This window comes from Aquarana catesbeiana, linkage group LG02 (assembly GCF_042186555.1).
Source record: "Aquarana catesbeiana isolate 2022-GZ linkage group LG02, ASM4218655v1, whole genome shotgun sequence".
Classification (NCBI taxonomy): Eukaryota; Metazoa; Chordata; class Amphibia; order Anura; family Ranidae; genus Aquarana; species Aquarana catesbeiana.
Genome location: NC_133325.1, coordinates 563,280,023 through 563,301,009, shown reverse-complemented (window position 1 = coordinate 563,301,009; position 20,987 = coordinate 563,280,023). Strand labels below are relative to the sequence as shown.

At 44.0% G+C, this 20,987-nt stretch overlaps 1 protein-coding gene across 2 annotated transcripts in view; it reads right to left on the bottom strand.

Annotated features, from left to right (window-relative positions):
- TADA2A (transcriptional adaptor 2A) overlaps positions 1 to 20,987 on the bottom strand; it is a 79,623-nt gene that overhangs the window by 53,746 nt on the left and 4,890 nt on the right. The window contains exons 2-4 of one of the 2 annotated variants that reach the window (XM_073616059.1): positions 9,375 to 9,481; positions 4,903 to 4,962; positions 1,699 to 1,790 (exon numbers count right to left, since the gene is read on the bottom strand). In XM_073616059.1, the coding sequence (XP_073472160.1) occupies positions 1,699 to 1,790; positions 4,903 to 4,962; positions 9,375 to 9,481 (259 nt within the window). Of the gene's footprint in view, positions 1 to 1,698; positions 1,791 to 4,902; positions 4,963 to 9,374; positions 9,482 to 20,987 lie in introns of those variants that run through there. The other variant, XM_073616060.1, reaches the window with a different exon arrangement.

Sequence of the window (20,987 nt, the reverse complement as noted above, 5' to 3'; positions counted from 1 at the left end):
GGAGCGCTTCCAAAGTGCTGAAGAAGCGCCGCAAAATAGCTCTTTTTTCTTTAACCAATTCAGCCCCGGAAGAATATCTTTTACTTTTTGCTATAATATCCCACATTTTTTTTATCCAAAAACCTAATTTTTTCCTCAGTTTAGGCCAATATGTATTCTTCTACATGTTTTTGGGGGGTAAAAAAAAAAAAAAAAAAAAAAAAAAAAATCGCAATAAGCATATATTGATTGGTTAGTTTGGTTGATTGGTATAGCGTCTACAAAATAGGGGGTAGATTTATGGCATTTTTATTTTTTTTACTCGTAACGGCGGCAATCTGCGATTTTTATAAAATGCACTGATTACTGTGTAAATGTCACTGGCAGGGAAAGGGTTAACACTATGGGGTGATCAAGGGGTTAACTGTGTTCCCTATGTGTGTTTCTAACTGTGGGGGGATGGGACTGTCTAGGACAGTGGTTCTCAACCTCTCTAGTGCCGTGACCCCTTGATAAAATTTTACAAGTTATGGAGACCCCCAACCGTAAAATTATTTTCGTAGCGTGGGTTGTCAGCACCCAAGGCAAGATAAGTAATTTGCGCCCCTAACCCACGGACATTTAGTGCTCCCTGAGTCCCTTCCACTCGTACAGTATTAAAACCCCTTATGGTACATTTTAGGATGTACCACTCTTTCTCTTTGTTCTCCGTTCTTTCCCTTTTATCTCTATCCTAATTTCTTATTTTTTTCCCCCATACCTCTTTCTAGCCATCTTTCTTGTTCTTTCTCTCCCTTTTCTTTGTTCCTCCCCCTCTTTTCCTCTCCCTTCCATGTAGTCTCTATTTTTATTCCTTCTCTTACTCCTTGGTGGGGAGGGGGGAATGGGATGAGTGGCAATGTTGGCAGGGAGTTCTGATCAGCCAACTTAGGTGCTCTTGATCAAGTGTTACTCACTGTGTCTCCGACTTTGTGGTGTCTCGTAGCGGTGACAGCTATGCCGAAATCAGGAGCTAGGGTCTCCTCCAGCCCCTTCCACTTCACATTCCTCACCAGTCAGCTGTCCTCTAGTCTCTGCCCCCCAGTCATGCCGTGAACTGAATGGGCAGCTGCGGGCTCCAGGGACAGCCCTGCTGGGCGGCCACAAAAAGGCTTCAGAAACAGCCAAGGATTTGGTGACCCCTGGCAAATCATCATTTGACCCCTGAGGGGGTCCCGACCCCCAGGTTGAGAATCAATGGTCTAGGAGGAGAGAGAGATCGGTGTTCATACATGGTATGAACACATGATCTCCCCTGAAAGAACCGGGATCTGTGTGTTTACACACACAGATCCCGGTTCTCGCTCTGTCACGAGCGACTGCGGGAGCCAGCACTTGCATCGGCTCCGGGCACACGTCCGCGCTCCTAGTGGCCGAAAGGAAAAGCGACGATTTGCCCAGCTGAGCCAACCTGCCACAATAAAACTGCGGCGGCTGGTCGGCAAGCAGTTAAGGTCACGATGTTACGCAACCTTAAAAAAAAAAAAATATATATAGCGCCGCAAAGGAACAGCAAAAACGCCCGACATTTTATGGGCAGTTTTTGAGCACCTCAGTGTGAAAGGGTCTTAGAGACATAAGCAGATGACGATATGTGCAAATTTTAACTACTCCTGGAGCTGGATCATGCATCCCCACCATCATATTAGTTCTTTAGAGTTACCAATTAAACACGCTTACCAGTTTCCAAATCCACAGTCCATCACAGCTTCCAGCAGAGCCATTTCCTCTTGAGCTGTCCAGCTGGGATCCAGTACTGGAAAATCGGAGGTCTATTTAAAAAGAAAGAAAGGAATACAGGACCACCACATATGTTTTTTATTTATTAGATTACATAAGAATGATAGCCTTCATATGTTTCCCATTACAAAAAAAAAAAAAAAAAAAAAAGGGGGAGGACTTGCTTTGTGAAATCTTAAAACACTGAAACATTACAAAAGACATGTGGAAGAAAACTATGATATCAGTTTATAGCGGTAAATACAAGGCTACACGGAGTGGTAACATCAGTGAGAATATTTCTAAGTTTAACGTCATCTGATCAAGGGCCACAGATAGGCACCAATATAAACAGCCTTGTAGTATAAGGGATGGAACGCTTCCGCTCTCATGCATTCCAAAACACAGAAGCTGCGGCCCCGGATGCAACGTCAAAGAATCGGAAGTGGCGGCCGTAGTCCTGTCTCAACGCATTTCTCCAGAATGGCATCCTCAGGAAGCTTATGGAGTTTGGAACAAGGCTATTTATATTGGTGCCAACCTGTGGCACTTGCAAATGTGAGCGATTTTCATTACCTATATGTGATGTATTAGGATTTCAACAAATACTACACTATATTAGTTTCTCTTCAGCATATGCAATTCCTTATACTTGAGAGGGAAGGAGAGCCAACAGACTACTTGGAGTATCCAGGAGAACAGAGAACTTGGGTAATAGGAATATACATGGGAGCCTAGACCCACAAAGTGCTTTCTGTAAAAAGGGGTCAAAAATATTTGGCGAGTTTGCACTCTTCACATATGTGGCGATACTTCCCTGTCTGTGTGTTTAGGGTGAAAAGGAATGAAGAGGAGTGTTAAGATTGGGAAAGTTTTTCCTGGTGGTGTGGGGACACTTACTGGATGGTATTTATTGGACTAACTACACACAGACTATTTGAATATACAGTGCTCAGCATAAATGAGTACACCCCTTTTGAAAAGTAAGATTTTAATCAACATCTCAAACACAAGAACAATTTCCCAAATTTTGTCAAAACTGAGTTTTATAGAACATTTGTTTAGTTCATTAAATGAAAGCAAGGTTAATGACGTAATTTAGATTACAAAGTCTTCAGTTTTACTTAAACTAGTTGATTCAAAAATGAATACACACCACAATAAAAACTACTATGTATTATGTATCTAGTATTTTGTATTACCTCCATGATTTGTAAGGACAGCGCCAAGTCTTCTTGGCATGGAATGAACAAGTTGGCGACATATTGCAACATCTATCTTTTTCCATTCTTCAATAACAACCTCTTTTAGAGCCTGGATGGTAAGTGATGCTCAACTTGTCTCTTCAGAATTCCCCATAGGTATTCGATTGGGTACAGATCTGGAGACATACTTGGCCACTGAATCACTTTCACCATTCTTCAGAAATACAACAGTGGCCTTAGATGTGCGTTTTGGATCATTGTCATGTTGGAAAAGTGCACAACAACCAAGGGCACGGAGTTATGGTAGCATCTTCTCTTTCAATATAGAGCAGCACATCTGTGAATTCATAACACCATCAATGAAATGCAGCTCCCCGACACCAGCAGAACTCATGCAGCCCCAGAGAAGGACATTGCCACCACCACGTTTCACTGTAGGCACCATGCATTTTTCTTTGTACTCCTTACATTTGCAACTCCATACAGTTTTGAAGCCATCAGTTCCAAAAACATTTATCTTGGTTTCAGCACTCCAGAGTCCCAGTATTCTTTTTCTTTTTCAGTATGGGACCTGGCAAATTCTATGTGGGCTTTTTTGTGCGTGGGCTTTAGGAGAGGTTTTCTTCCTGGACGACACCCATGCACACCATTCCTCTGCAGTGTACACCGTATTGTGTCATGGGAAATAATCACCCCAGTTTGGCTTTCTACTTTAGCTAACTGCAGTGAACTTGTATGATTTCCTTCAACCCTTCTCATTAGAAGACTCTCCTGTCGAGATGTTAACTTCCATGGAGAGCCTGCATGTCTCTGCGAGATGGTTGCAGTTCCATCTTAGTTACATTTTTGTATCACTTTTGCTACAGTATTCTGACTGATAAGTAAAGCTTTGCTGATCTTCTTGTAGCCTTCAACTTTCTTGTGTAAAGAAAGTTTTTTCTTTCTCAGGCCTGGTGGCATTTCTCTTCCGTGTGGTGCCATTGCTGACAGCATGAAATGGGAAGGGGTTTTCTTTGTAAAGAATGCCCTTTTATAATCAACTGTCTGCTGGACACCTGTTTAATGAATAATTAGACTCAACTGTAGTCACCCTCATGTTGTAAAGCACTGTGCAAACTATTGTCGCTATATAAATCCTGTATAATAATAATAATAGTTAAATTCTTACTAATTAGGATTTTGTTGTCTAAAATTTAGCTTTGCTCCTAAGACTTCCATTGGGGTGTATTCATTTTTGTAACATTGTCTTGTTAGGAAAAATACTTTAGTGTGTGCAAATTAACAAATCTTGGTTGCACTCAATGGCCTGGGGAGTATTTGTGGGAGTATTTTGTCGTATAGTGTCCCATAGAAAAAGTTAATTCTAAAAGGAAAGTAAAGATTTTCTGACAAATTTGTTGGGGTGTACTCTTTTATGCTGAGCACTGTATAGTGCACAATTGTTTATTACATGTGAAGTGCCTTACTTTCTTTTTGCACTTCTTAGTTCAGAAGTGCTCCTTAGGGCACTTAAAGGGGCAGCTACACCAAATATTAGCCATTTCTGTTTTATGGGTTTTTTGGTATCTTTTATAATTTTTTTAAGATGATTTAGATTAGGAAAGTTTTCCTTGATGATGTCAGGACACCTATTGGATGATATTTATGGACTCACAACATATACAGACTATTTGAATACACAGTGCACTATAATTTGGTACATGTGAAGCGTCTTACTTTCTTTTTGTATTTTTTGAACTATGCTGTATGGCCAATGTGCACCTAAACATGGTTCCCGAAGGTTAGTAGACATCGCTGTCATATTATAGTCAGTTCAACCATGGAAAATGTTAACCATTCCCCAAAGATAAACCAGCAAAGCATAAATTATCCCTAAATAAAAATGAGGCTGGATTAAATAGGTACTGTTAACCATAGTTTTGTTAATCTACATGATCATGTCATATGAAATTTTATCTACCATGATCTCATAACTGTGGTCACTCTGGTGCTTCTTGTACTCAAATCCTCTTGAGAAACACTAAAAACAAACAAACAAAAAAAAAGACAGTTTTAAAATACGAACAGTATTTAATTGAGCGAAGGTTGGGGGGTGCAAGGATTTGAAAAATATGCCCAATTTTAAGCGAATGTAAAGTCAACATTTTGTTTTTTTAAATAACAAAACATGACATACCTACCTGCTCTGTGCGATAGAGTTTCACAGAGCAGCCCCAATCCTCCTCTTCTCTGGTCCCCATCCAGCGCTCTTGGATGATCCTCCTCTTCTCGGCGTGCTACCATAAGAAGCCACTTCCTATTGTGGCACACCTATAAGCTTAATACCGAGCCATGCTGCCTGTGTCCTTAGATACAGGCAACGTGGCTCAGCCCAGCCCCCTGCTCCCTCCTCACAGGATTTAACCGACAGCAGCGGGAGCCAAGCTAAAGCTTGTGAGAGCAGGGAGAGCCACTACAGAAAGGCACAGCGCTGAGTGGGGGCTCAGGTAATGCCCAAGCACAATTTTGCAACATTGACATGTGTTAGTAAAACTATACATATCATCATAACGTTATACACATCATTTGGTGCTAAATGGTAATGGATATCCTCCTGATTTTTTTTTATATTATTATCAAAGAAAAACTGTCCCAAGATATATAATATAACATATATTTTTTTTTATTTAGCTGTATGTTTCTTGCTACTACAATAACCTTCCACTAAAGAACAGCCCAAATTAAATTCTTCTGCTCCTGACAATTGCAGCGATACCACATATGTGTATGTTAGTTGTTTGGACCCGTAGTACAGCCCAAAAACAATATAGTGCGCATTAACCCTGGCACTTTTTCTCTGCGCTCTCCTAGCGCAAATATGCAGCCCCACGGAAAAAAGCCCAGTCCAGTGGGGCCGCATATTTGCATCCACTTGGCGTGAAGGGGTTAATGCAGGGAATGCATTAAGGTAAAAAAAAAAGTTTAGGCTTTAGAACCACTTTAAATGTATGCAGCTATGTCACGCTGATTGCTTACAGCTCCTCTCTGCATTCAGTTGCAAATCAGTTTCACACACTGAGCACAGAGCCGTTCAGTGTGTGAAACTGTCAGTGGAGTGTGGGGAGTAACAATGGCAACACACGCCTGGTTGCCCTTATTTAAAATTGCGCCGGCCGCCGCCTTGCACGTCATTTCTGGTTTTGAAATAACGTGATACTACGGCCCAGCGATGCCTATTGCCTCCTGGGATTGATGACAAAAGGGGGGGGATTCCGGCGCTCCGCAACATGTGATGTCTAAGGTAAATAGTACAATGGTAGCTATAATAGCACATTAAAATAAGGCAGGTCAATTCTAGAATGAGGAGGCAGCCATCCTCAGAGGGTGTCCATTACCTCTGTTGATAATCAATGTTGAAAAAAGGAGGGGTGTGGAGGCGCCAACTGTGGTAGCTTGTTTATGCAAAAATAAAAGTTAGTGTAACAATTACACTTACTGGTTCGCAGGGTGGAGGTGTTTCTTTGAGATGGAAAGTGTCCTGGGATGTGCTGTTATCTTGTTTCCGGCTCGGATTTCATTCCTTCAGGCGTCTGGGTGTGGAGTCTGTACACAGGCTGAACCGCTGCATCCAGTGCATGGAAAGCTCCACGCTGACCACTCTGGAGCGCGGAAGAGGAAATGACATAACTGATGCAAGGCAAACGTCCAGGCTAATGTTGGGGATGATGCAGGGATAGTACAGGCTACGCGCTCGGGGCTCACAGCTCCTTCTACTGGCCTTTATGCTCCCTGGAGGAGAGCAGCTTGAATATATAGTGGAGGCAATTGGGTTAAAGTGTATGGGCTGGAGGTCTGTGGCTGTGGAACCACAACAGCCAGCAGACCCACAAAGCACAAAAAAGTTGAAAGTAAAGTATGAAGAATTAAAAATATGATGAATTGGGGGTAAGTTTAATAAATATAAGGATAATAATAGTAAGTGGAATTAGAGTTAAAACATTTATTTAGAAGATGAAAAAAATGTGGAAAATTAAAAATGAAATAAAAATAAATATAAAATAAAAAATAAAATGAAAAATAAAAATGGGAAAAAACAATGAAAAATAGAAATAAAAATAAAAATAAGTATAAAAATAAATGTAAAATTAGAATAAAAATAAAAATAAGAAATAAAAATGAAAATGAAACATAAAAATTAAAGATAAAAATAGAAATAGAAAATGGGAGACAAAAAACAAAAAATAAAAAAATGAGATTAAAAAGCACTGGGATACACATTATGAGGATGAGCTCAGGGGGGACATGAGGGAAGGGGGGGGGGGGGGGGGGGGGGACGAAAAAGGGGGTGAACTCCCCCTTTTTCCTCCCACCTATAGAACTCCACCGTTCTATATAACAACTTCACCCCATTTTTCCTCCACCCCCCCTTCCCTCATGTCCCCCCTGAGCTCATCCTCATAATGTGTAATCCAGTGCTTTTTAATCTCATTTTTTGATTTTTTGTCTCCCATTTTCTATTTCTATTTTTATCTTTAATTTTTAGGTTTCATTTTCATTTTTATTTTTATTCTAATTTTACATTTATTTTTATTTCTATTTTTCATTGTTTTTTCCCATTTTTATTTTTATTTTTCATTTTATTTTTTATTTTTTTAGTTTATATTTATTTTTATTTCATTTTTAATTTTCCACATTTTTTTCATCTTCTAAATAAATGTTTTAACTCTAATTCCACTTACTATTATTATCCTTATATTTATTAAACTTACCCCCAATTCATCATATTTTTAATTCTTCATACTTTACTTTCAACTTTTTTGTGCTTTGTGGGTCTGCTGGCTGTTGTGGTTCCACAGCCACAGACCTCCAGCCCATACACTTTAACCTAATTGCCTCCACTATATATTCAAGCTGCTCTCCTCCAGGGAGCATAAAGGCCAGTAGAAGGAGCTGTGAGCCCCGAGCGCGTAGCCTGTACTATCCCTGCATCATCCCCAACATTAGCCTGGACGTTTGCCGTGCATCAGTTATGTCATTTCCTCTTCCGCGCTCCAGAGTGGTCAGCGTGGAGCTTTCCATGCACTGGATGCAGCGGTTCAGCCTGTGTACAGACTCCACACCCAGACGCCTGAAGGAATGAAATCCGAAACCCCCCCCTTTTGTCATCAATCCCAGGAGGCAATAGGCGTCGCTGGGCCGTAGTATCACGTTATTTCAAAACCAGAAATGACATGATGCAAGGCGGCGGCCGGCGCAATTTTAAATAAGGGCAACCAGGCGTGTGTTGCCATTGTTACTCCCCACACTCCACTGACAGTTTCACACACTGAACGGCTCTGTGCTCAGTGTGTGAAACTGATTTGCAACTGAATGCAGAGAGGAGCTGTAAGCAATCAGCGTGACATAGCTGCATACATTTAAAGTGGTTCTAAAGCCTAAACGTTTTTTTTTTTACCTTAATGCATTCCCTGCATTAACCCCTTCACGCCAAGCGGATGCAAATATGCGGCCCCACTGGACTGGGCTTTTTTCCGTGGGGCTGCATATTTGCGCTAGGAGAGCGCAGAGAAAAAGTGACAGGGTTAATGCGCACTATATTGTTTTTGGGCTGTACTACGGGTCCAAACAACTAACATACACATATGTGGTATCGCTGCAATTGTCAGGAGCAGGAGAATTTAATTTGGGCTGTTCTTTAGTGGAAGGTTATTGTAGTAGCAAGAAACATACAGCTAAATAAAAAAAAATATATGTTATATTATATATCTTGGGACAGTTTTTCTTTGATAATAATATAAAAAAAAAATCAGGAGGATATCCATTACCATTTACCACCAAATGATGTGTATAACGTTATGATGATATGTATAGTTTTACTAACACATAGTAAGGCAGTTCCTTCTAACCTTCAGCATTACAATTGCCACTACAGCTACAGGTACTAACGCCTAGTACACACTAGTAGTTGTTTTCTCATTCAACCCATCAGGGCTGCATGAAAAAGAACTGACAGCTCAGGAGGAGCCGCTGTACTAACTATCTGACGTTAGTACATCGATCTCCCCTGCTGTTCTATTGTGTTCTCACAGGGGGCCATTGGATGACAGCAATGACTGGGAACCGGTCGGCAGACCTTTGTCGGCCATGCCCCTTTGACAGTACACACAGGCCGAATGTGGGAATGTTTCTATTGAACCAGCCAATGCCACCTGACATTTGGCCCGTGTGTACTAGACTTAAGACTATTAAAATTCAAGGTAATCCAGCTTCTTAAAGAAAAGACCTGCAATATCTGTACAGAATGGCATTTTCACTGTGCCTTGTGAAGTTCACAGCAGCCCCATCTCCGGAACATATGCGACCAAAGTACAGATTTCAGTGTAATTGTAAAATAGGGCTCAGGAAAATGTAAAGGTTTCCCTGCAACAGAATAAAGGCATTAGGAAATTGTACCTGCAAACAAAGTAGAAATTCTGGAGGTCCGCATTCAGCACACTTGATGTATGGCTCCATAAGGTAAGAGGAACAGCCTCGACAAGGTGGTTTATCAAAGGCATCCCCTATAGGGTGTAACAAACAGGCATATAATAAATAAAACAGCCAATAACTGAAAATGAAGAATTAAACTGCATGTAGCTGCATCTCTATGTAATGGACACAAAACACATGAGAAAAATATTGCAAATCTGTAGACAGCATGGTCATAATTTAGGAAAACTAAAGCCAAGCAAGGTCATTTGTAGTGCTGCTGGTGGAATTTCTTGGAGAAAACATTTCTCCTGGGTTCCCAATAAAGCTAAGCTCAGTTTTCGGTGAACCTACTATTTAAAAATACTGCATTCTTTACCGGTATTCAAGTTGATGTACAGTGACACTAAACATAGCCACACGGCACACTTTACTGATATTTTTTTACAGAGGTTAAAAGAATATATATATATATATATATATATATATATATATATATATATATATATATATATATATATATATATACACACTTTTCAATGATAAAAACAGATTATAGATGGCTATGTGCCATTTTCCTATGCAAACAGCAATCACTATCAATGAATACTGGCTCTGGACAGCTCCCTCCCACACCTCACTACTGGTTAAGTAAAGAGCCAACAGGCAGTGGGCTACAGACGTGGCCATAGAAGAGTGCACCATATTTCTGGTGTTTGGAGGCACTCTGCAGGACACTGGGAGTAACAGCAGGTACTATCAGGTAGCAGTTGTTTAATGGAAGACACAAATTGCTAGCTGCTTCCTAGGGTTCACTTTGAGACCACAGATCCCCTTCAAGTATAACATCATAGCTTAAAACAAAGACTTTAGTGGTGATGAAAGCTTTGGCCACACTACAAACCCTTAAGCCAATGTCACTCGAGGAATCCAGTTGCTGGTGGCAACATACCAACAGCAGAAATGCTATGAAAGCAGCTATAAATCTTACCTATTGCTATAGTGTTGCTTCCCTAGCCAAAGAAACAAGAAATCTCCAAAACGCTCAATCACAATCCTATGCTTTTAAATTGTGTGTGTTCACATATGAGTGCTCAGGCTCCTGAAGCTCAAAGAGGTACATGAGCTTTTTTTTTTAATGCAAAATGGGGCGTTTTTGTCCCCACAGACTTCAATGAGAGGTTTTCAGACCTAAGGCTGGGCTCACATCTATTGGAGTTTTTTTTTTATTTTTTCTAACATGCGTTGTGGTGTATTTTACACATTTTCATTATTCTATTAGGCATCACTGTGCAGAAAATTGGATGTGCAGAATTTTTACCAACACACGGCCCAGATGTGAATGGGGCTCATTCGATTGAGCCCCAGCTCACTCTGCAGGAAACACAGCGATTCCTGTGTGTTTCCCGCACCGCATAGAAAACGCACTGTGTTCTGCGATCTGCTGCAGGTGTCAGTGGAAAGTTAACAACACCCCAAAAGCAAGTCACAAATGCAGTGCGTTTGTCTGAACCGGATAGCATGAGTGTAAACACCCATGCAATCTGGTTAGAGTGAGAATATAAAAAAAAAGAAAGAAAGAAGCTGCCTGCACCTGTTTGATGCGTATGCGGTATGATTTGAGTCATCCAAAATTAATGGGCCCAAATAGCACAGAATCGCATGCGATTTGCACAGGAATGTGGTGCGATTCACATGTAGTTCACAGTGTGAACCTAGGCTAAAGGTTTTAAGAAATACATTTTTGGACATTCTATAACGCAAAAGGTGTAAACCAGGCCGCCAGTTCAGTTCCCATTATCAATAGGGATGAGTCCAGATGTGTTAGAATCTTAGTCCAAACCCACCTGAGCTATCCTGCAAGGAAGCAGTCACTCCAGATCGCCAGTCATAAGCGGATGAGGCATTCCCTGACCTGCAGCCGCTTGTATGCAATGAGTGTGCTTATGCACGGCTGTGGGGCGGGGAATGACCTGTCCGCTTATGACTATGACCACTTTCTAGCAGGATAGCTTAGGCGGGTTTGGATTAGGATCCCAACACACCCGAGAGCTCATCTGTGATTATGCTATGGCTATGGGAACACAAATGGTCCCATACACGTTACCTCATGCCACCTGACATGGTACAATACAGCACCATTTCTGAAAGGCATTCCAGTGCACCGTGCCAACAGAAGTGTGCTGTGGAATAACAGGGCACTGTCTAAAATAATGGGTGCAGGTTTGATTTATGGGTTTCTGGGGTGTGTGTGTCAGCCTTTTCATTTTAAGTGGGCTGCTTAATGCAGCGCACATTAACATGCGATAAAAACATGCACGCTTTACACATTGCGTCTCAGCGGTAAGTGAACCTAAAACATATAAAGGACTCGGCCTGAACACCGGGGTTTATAAAGCAGTTAAGTGATATATGTGGCCTAAATTTAGACAACGTAAATAATTTAAGTAACCGCTTTATGGACCTTGAAGTCCTTTATATGTTCCATGTTGCTTGCGGTTACAGTGGCTACACCTAGTGAGTTGGCCTGTGAATGATTTAATGTGTCCCAAGTTTCTTGTTTTTTTTTTTTTTTAACCTAAACAGCCATCTCCTCTTCCTAGTAACTGGCTTTCCATTGGCCAAAACAAAAAAACTCAAGCCTAGAAAAAAAGTACTAGTTACTTACCGGTAACTGTCTTTCTGGGAAATCTTCCAGGACGGCACACCTGAGAGATGAGAGACTCCTCCCCACAATCAATCAACAGCTGTTTTAAGTCCACACCCTTCCCCCTGATCCTCAGTTTGTAGAGAAGTAACTCCTGAACCTGGTTCACAAGGGAAATCATTCCTCATAGGCACTCACCTTCTAGTGTTCTAAAATTTTCCCTCCTCCAACGGGTGGGAAGTAGGCCTGCCGTCCTGGAAGATTTCCCAGAAAGACAGTTACCGGTAAGTAACTAGTACTTTTCTCAAGTCATCTTCCAGGACGGCACACCTGAGAGGATAATCAAGTACTTCAGGCCTACCTTAGGGTGGGACCACTGCAAGACTCTTGGCGAACCTCGGTTCTGCAGTAAGCTTTACCTTTACTCCATATGCTTGATGAAGGTATCATAGCTGGATCATGCGGCTGATCTGCCGGTCTACTCCACCGGTGTCCCTGCCTTCTCTGTTTCGGATGCAGGATCTAGGTGGAGTGGGCTCTTAAAGATGGAATCAGAAAACATGTTAAACTTGTAGGTTATCAATGTTGTCTGTCACACATCTACCAACAATGGCCTATTCTGCCTATAGGTGCTGTTTAGAACCACTAAAAAGATTAATCGGAGACCTGTGTTGTAAGACAAGGACACTACATTGATCCATAAGGGGGCCTGTCTTAACACAACCCTGTCCAGGGAAATAAAACTGCCAAAAAAGGGGGGCCCCTGACAGACAACCCTTTTTGTTCATTTTTAGCTTTACGTCAAAGACTGAAGGGGAACCTACTTAAGGGAAATAGATTAACAAAAACTTAATCCCTGCGTTTAAGGCATGCCCAATCTATAGTTTTACTTACGCCTGAGAGCCTACTCAGGAGATTAACATCTATAGCCGGAGAAGAACACTCATATTGCTACATCTAGTCTTGCTAGAAGGGCAAAATGAAGGCCATGCACCGAGCTGTAACCTATTTAGTCAGGTATACATGTTTATACTTCATCTTCAGGCCATAAAACTCCTCTGAACCGAACTTCCTAAGTTCTTATTAAACGGGGCGATTCATTATCGCCTTCCTCCAGTGACCCATAACTCTACTGGGCTTCAACCCTAGGAAATGGCTCTGGCATCCCTGAATGTAAGGGGTCGAGGCTTTCTGACATGTGACATCTGCACCAGAACTCCTGGCCCTTTCACGGAAGAGAAGGCTGAAATACAAAAAGGTGGTACATGTATTATTAATATCACAAATAAAAAAAATCATAGATTGTGGACATAGCACAATAGATTTAGACAGAAAGGACACAAGCATAGACATCAATGTTGTGTATCTGAGTGTGACTAGCTAAACCAAAATATCAAATATGGGAAGAGACCCAAATCTGAACCTCACAGTCTGGTTTTCTGATGTGCGGCCAATATGTAAGCATTAAGACACAAACACACCTTAAATGCTGCACATTTCTGAAGTGCAGCTAGCTAGGTCATAACTGGTAAATACAGAAAGGACGGGAACCCCCTTTTACAGTGGCATTTTACTGATGTACAGCAAAACAAGGCTATAAAGAAAAGACAGAAAGACCCAAACTTCTATGTTGCGTATTTATGACGAACCACCAAGTACAGTTATAAGACAATCCTTCCTGTTATGCAGTTCTGTAGTGCAGTTACATAGAACCAACAGAGAAAGAACACAAGCAACCTACAGCATTGTGTTTTTCTGAAGTGCCATAAGGTAAGGCAATATGAAACAGAAAGCACCAACAAGCTTCAATGTTGAGTACTTCTGCTGTGCAGCCACATAAAAACAAACAACAGACAGCCTTTACAGCTGCGATCTTTCTGGTCTACTGCAAAATAAGGCAATAACTCCACAATGAGTATTCCTGCAGCATTGCAAAACCTGAACCAGAAGGGACAGATAAGCTTAGGGTTCCCACACCCGTGCGACCCAACCTGCCACTTGGGACTGCAAGACGCATGAGAAGTCATACTATGGCTTCCAAAGGGTATCATTCGTGACTGTGCGACTCCAGGTCGCAGCGTATCCAGCAGTCCCTGCTTACGGAACCACAGACCTCAAGATTACACAGGTCGCAGGAAAAGCAGTTTTCGGGTCGAACAAACAAGGGGTCCCCATGCTGTGGCTCCCTGGAGGAGTGCAGCCAACAACCCCCTACTGTGTATACCTAAGAAACAGCAAGGAAGATCAATGAGAAACACCACTTACTGCTGTGCCTTTCTGATATACGGACGATAAGTCAGTAAATATAGGACATACAGGACACAAACAATGTTCAATCTTTGTGTATGTCTGATGTGTAGCATATACCAATACTGAGCAGAGATGTCGTCATTACCCTCAATGTGTCTCCCTGCTGAGCAGCAAAAACAAATCAGAAAAAGACAAACAACCTTCACTGTTGTGTCCTTTCTGATATGCAGCCAATAAGGCAGTAAACCTTCAATTTTGTATGTGTCTGATGTGCAACAACAATCTTGAATAGAGATAGCACATCCATATTCAAGTGATTTGGCATGTGACTCAACATGTCAAATCGCATGCCTAAAATTGGCAGCCATTGCCGTTAATAGCACTGTCTGAATCAGCCCGGGCCACTTTGTGGTGCTGCACTGATTACCAATGGCAGTATGTGTACTACCCCTGGCACAGGTTCAATTTTGTATTTTCCAACAAAATCAGGACCATCCGTCATCACTGCTGCCTTTCTGATAAGCAACCAATAAGGCAGTGATACAGTACCCACAGACAAACCTCAATCTTGTATATGTCTGATGTGCAATAATATAACAGTTCTGAATAGAGATAGCACATCCATATTGAAGTGATTTGGCATGCAACTCAACATGTCAAAGTCGCATGCCTAAAATCGGTAGCCATTGCTGTTAATAGCGCTGTCTGAATCAGCACGTCACTTTGTGGTGCTGCACCGATTACCAATGGCAGTATGTGTACTACCCATGGCACAGGTTCAATTTGTATTTTCCAACAAAATCAGGACCATCCATCTTCACTGCTACCTTTCTGATAAGCAACCAATAAGGCAGTAATACAGGACCCACAGACAAACTTCTATCGTGTATATCTCTAATGTGCAACAATCTAACAATTCTGAATAGAGATAGCACATCCATATTGAAGCGATTTGGCATGCGACTCACATGTCAAATCGCATGCCTAAAATCGGCAGCTATTGCCGTTAATAGCACTGTCTGAATCAGCACGACGCCACCTTGTGGTGCTGTACCGATTACCAAAGGCAGTATATGTACTACCCCTGCCATCAATCTTTCCTCCTGCCTTTCTGATAAGCAACCAATAAGGCAGTAATACAGGACACAAAAACCCCACAAAACAGACCCCAATCTTGTGTAGGTCTGATGTGCAGCAATATAACAATTATGAGCAGAAATGTCATCACCAGACTCAATGATGTGCGTTTCTGGCGTGCGGCACAAAACCAGAAAGTACAGACCACCTTCCCTGTTGTATTTTCTGATCTGTAGCCAAACAAAGCAGTACCTTTAGGATATAAAGGACACCCAACAAGCTTCAGCAGAGAGGTCACAAATCTCAATGTGTACTTTAGTTGTGCCACCAAACACAAACCTTCACTACTGAGGTCTACTGGTGAGCAGCCAAGAAGGAGTCATGGTGTATCCCTTTATGAAATAACCAAACAGGAGCAAATTATTTCATAGGCATAGCCTGGGCTGTAGATACTAATCCTTCACCACCAGTGAAGGAACCAATCCTAAAATGGTTGGACACCTTACTATAGTAGCTGTTGTCCTACCTTACCTCCGTAGATTGAGCAAACGCTAGCCAGCTCATACACGGGTGGGGCTGATCAGTAACTAAAGTCTCAATGAGCCCAGCCCTAGAGACCAATATAAGACCTCTAAAAAGGGTGGTTACCAATTTAGCCTGGAGGTAAATAGCCACCTGCAGCCCTTAAAGAAGCAATCCTATAGCCATCTAGCTCTTGCATATGTTTGCACAGAAAATCCTTAATCAAAGGATATAGGAAAAACGATTTATGGTAAATCGCTTTTAGATCTGTCACTGAGTGGACTGTAGCCCAAACCAACAAAAAGGTTTTTCTTACCCCCTGCTAGGGATGAGCTCCGGCGTGTTCGCATGGCGCACGTGCCGAGCCCGCCAGGAAGTCGGCACGGCGCAGCGCTAATCACAAGCAGTGAGACATTTCCCGATCTCTGCAGCCGCACATCGGGAAATGTCTCACTGCTTGTGATTAGCGCTGCCCCGTGCCGACTTCCTGGCGGGCTCGGCACGTGCGCCATGCGAACACGCCGGAGCTCATCCCTACCCCCTGCATTAAAATATAACCACAATGTAAGAGTGGAGTGGGAGGTTGGAGCTTATGAAAAGTTACCCATAGCAAGCAACCCCCAAAAGGAGGATCTGTCACAAGGGAACCCCTACTGTGCCACACAGAAGCTTGGTCCCTGCCACATTGTTGAAAGTTAGGTCAGCTTTTAAGCATCTTGGAGCAACTTTAAGCAGATTCCTAGCAGCTGGGCTAATAGGGCCAGATAACCTAGTGCACCTGCTGAGCAAGGGAGCTTACTCCTGAATCCTTCAACCATTGCACCATTAATAACTTGTTCAGTGGTATACCTGGCCAGTAAGGAACTCTTTGTTCTACCAGGTCACCCTCTTTGCTGTATTCACCCCTACTAATGTACCACAACTGGGTATGTAGGGAGAGGCTGGCAACCTACTGTTGTGATAACCACAGTGTCTCTGCTATAAGAGGAAGCTGTGGCTGGTGGTTTTTAGCAGTAGCTTCTGGGCTATTTTGTTATGCAGACCCCAGGTCCTCCACTGCACCACTCAGTAAATACAGGTGGAAGGGGAAAAAATGCCTTACCTACCTCTTTCCCATCTGAGGTGGTTTAGGCACACTCGCTCCTCTGCACCACTTGTCCACCATACAGCATCTCTGATGTAGGAGGGAGCTGTGGCTGGTGTATTTAGCAAAAGCTTCTGGGCTATTTGAATCCAGACCCCAGGGGAGATCTCAAATGCCCAGAAACCATCTGGCTGGGATTGGGGATTTTTGACTCACCGTTGTCGTCTTCCCCTTTTTCCACAGCCACCGGGCTTGCTTTTCCATCCTTATGGTCCACACGCAAGGAGGATAGCCGCCAAAGTGCCCCCCCCTCCAACTGCTGTCCCTTTAGGGAGCTGCAAGGTTAGGTTGTGTCCTGCACTGTCCAGTCAGTATATACACATGGGGGGGGCAATGCCGTACGTTCCTCATTCCCATGAGGTGGTTTAGGCAGACATTCACCATAGTAAACTGGTGCCTCCTCGAAAGGAGGATGTGGGCGCCTGCTCCTGCTGACTCTCAGCCTTCCCTTCTGGGTAAGAACGCGGGTCGTTCAGGCGGTGCCCTCTCCAGCAGCCCACGCGAGCTACCAGGGACCCAGGAGTCAGGGGATACGATCCCCCTGGAAAGAACCGACAGCCAGCACCCCCATCTGAAAGGACTTCCGGACAGGTAAGGGGGGGGAGACAGGATAAGGGCCCCTGAAGTTCTGGGGACACCACTGTACCCAGGGGCCTTCAGCTCTCAGGGGGGCTCTTCCAGTTTCTGCTGCCCCCCCTGAGGAAAGGATAGGGGAACCCCCCGGGAAGGATAAATATATCCCGCCAGACCCAGAGGCTTCCCAGGCATTTGGTCCGGCTCCCAGGGGGAGACCACCAGCCCCAGGCTTCGGTCATTTGGAAAAAAACAAACAGTTTTGCCGTGTAGGGAGAAACACAATCAAAAACTGAGGATCAGGCGGAAGGGTGTGGACTTAAAACAGCTGTTGTTTGATTGTGTTTCCTGTGGGGAGGAGCCTCTCATCTCTCAGGTGTGCCGTCCTGGAAGATGACTTGAGAAAATAAAAATAAAGGAAACACACACAGAAAGGCGTGTTCCTGCACATTGCATGTAAGGTAGCCAATTTATTTCCCTATGCGTAAGAAATGCACAAAAGAAGCCCCTGACTCTTCCAAAAACACACCAGCCCGAATGGCATAATGCTGCAGCAGCAAACAGTTTGGCACATGCGAAAATGTGGTGCGTTTTCAGATGCATGGGAGTGCAATTACCAATTAATGGAACCGCTGTGCGTCTGCAAAATAGCAACGTCGTTCAATGTGCACATTCCTGGCATTTCATCAGATTAGGTGACCCGTCAGATTTTGTAACGGATGCAACGTTCTGTCTCCGCCATCTTACTACACCCCGCACTCGTCCACAGTAAGGATACAGTGAAAAGGCAGCAAGCAGACATCTTGTTACACCCACCGGAGTCTTGCATTTCACACTTATTTTTAACAGTAAACGGAGCTTACATTGTAAGATTCAGTATTTTGAAATCCATCAGACTGTTTTGATGTTGATTTTTCAAAGCAGTGGTGCTCTTTCAGATTAGTAAACCTGCGAGATCAGCAGGCTTGCCGCTGCTTTTAAAATTCAACATCTAAAACAGTCAGACGGATTTTTAAATACTGAATTTCACTATATAAGCTCAGTTTACTATTAAAAATAAGTGTGAAATGCAAGACTCCGGTTGGTGCAACAAGAGGTCTGCTTGCTGCCTTCTCACTGTATCCTTACTAGCGTTGCCACTAGGGGTGCAACGGATCGTCATCGATCCGTGATCCGATCAGCAGAGGTTGATCCGTACGGGACACCCGCGAACCTCGGAGCGCTCTGTGGCCTCGGCCATAGGAAAGGCCGCGGCTTCGGCCTAGCTCCGGCCATCTTGGTACACCCGGCGGCAGTTTAGCACGTGATCGCTCCGTCAAATGACGGAGTGATCGCTTGTAACAAACCGGCGTCATGTCATGACATCGGTTCCTCTCTCCCCTCTCTGTACTGATCTGTACAGTGGAGGGGAGAGATCGGATGGCAGCAGTGCCAATACTCTGCAATGCCCTGCCAATACTCTGCAATGCCCTGCCAATACTCCTCCATACCCTGCCAATATACCCGCCAATACCCTGCAATACTCTGCCACACCCTGCCAATAGGGAGATTGTGGATATTACAGTGGGGGAGATTTTTTTTTTTGTTGATCCGAAAATGATCCGAACCGTGACTCCTAATCCGAGGAACGATCCGAACCGTGAGTTTTTTGATCCGTTGCACCCCTAGTTGCCACCTCATCCCATTAAACCCGAACACATATGAATTACACAGGTTATGTGGCTAATTGAATGCAGGCAAGGCACTAAGTGAGTATAATTACCACCTTAGTCAGCCTCAGAACCTGTGTAATCAATATGTGTTCGGGTTTAAAGGGATGAGGTGGCAACTAAGGATGAGCTCTGGCGTGTTCGCACAGCCCACCAGGAAGTCAGCACTGCGCTGCACTAATCACAGGCAGTGAGACATTTCCTGATCTCTGCAGCCGCACATCGGGACAATGTCTCACTGCCTGTGATTAGCGCAGCGCCGTGCCAACTTCCTGGTGGGCTCTGCACGTGGAGTGTGCGAACACGCCGGAGCTCATCCTTAGTGGCAACCCTAATCCTTACTGTGGATGGGTGCGGGGTGTAGCAAGATGGAGGTGACTGAACTTCACTTCCGTTACAAATACTGACGAAACACCGGCACGTCGTATTGTACCCTAGCCAAAAAAGTTTTTAAAAAATTGCTGCATTAGTGCAAGTTGGTTATGTTGCACGTTGGGCTAGGGTCACACTGTTTCTTATCGAGAATGCCTGCAGAATCACGTGCTTTCCCAACACGCAGAGAAATACGCTGCTATTTAGCAGACCCATGGAAATGCAATTAACCACTTGACGACCGCCTCACGCCGATTTACGTCGGCAAGGTGGCACGGACAGGCAAAATCACGTACATGTACGTGATTTGCCTTCCGCGGGTGGGGGGTCCGATCGGACCCCCCCCCCCGGTGCCCGAGGCGGTCGTCTTTTCTCCCACGGCGATCGGAGATGAGGGGGAGGCCATCCGTTCGTGGCCCCCCCCTCGCGATCGCCGCCGGCCAATGAGAACATTTCTTTGCTGCTGTATGCTAAACAGCAGCAAAGGAAATGATGTCATCTCTCCTCGGCTCGGTAATTTCCGTTCCGGCCCGAGGAGAGAAGACAAGTGAGTGAGTGCACAACACACACACAGTAGAACATGCCAGGCACACAAAACACCCCGATCCCCCCCCAAGTCACAAACTGACACCAGCAGCCCAGATACCTGCTAGCACCTGCGTTTTGCCCCTCCGCCCGGCCCAGCCCAGCCCACCCAAGTGCAGTATCTATCGATCGATCACTGTCACTTACAAAACACTAAACGCATAACTGCAGCGTTTGCAGAGTCAGGCCTGATCCCTGCGATCGCTAACAGTTTTTTTGGAAGCTTTTTATTGAACTGGCAAGCACCAGCGGCCTAGTACACCCCGGTCGTAGTCAAACCAGCGCTGCAGTAACACTTGGTGACGTGGCGAGTCCCATAAGTGCAGTTCAAGCTGGTGAGGTGGCAAGCACAAGTAGTGTCCCGCTGCCACCAAAAAGACAAACACAGGCCCGTCATGCCCATAGTGCCCTTCCTGCTGCATTCGCCAATCCTAATTGGGAACACACCGCTTCTGCAGCGCCCGTACTTCCCCCATTCACATCCCCAACCAAATGCAGTCCGCTGCATGAGAGGCATTTTTATGTCCTCCCGAGTACCCCTACCCAACGAACCCCCCCAAAAAGATGTCGTGTCTGCAGCAAGCGCGGATATAGGCGTGACACCCGCTATTATTGTCCCTCCTGTCCTGACAATCCTGGTCTTTGCATTGGTGAATGTTTTGAACGCTACCATGCACTAGTTATTAGCGTAGGGTACAGCATTGCACAGACTAGGCACA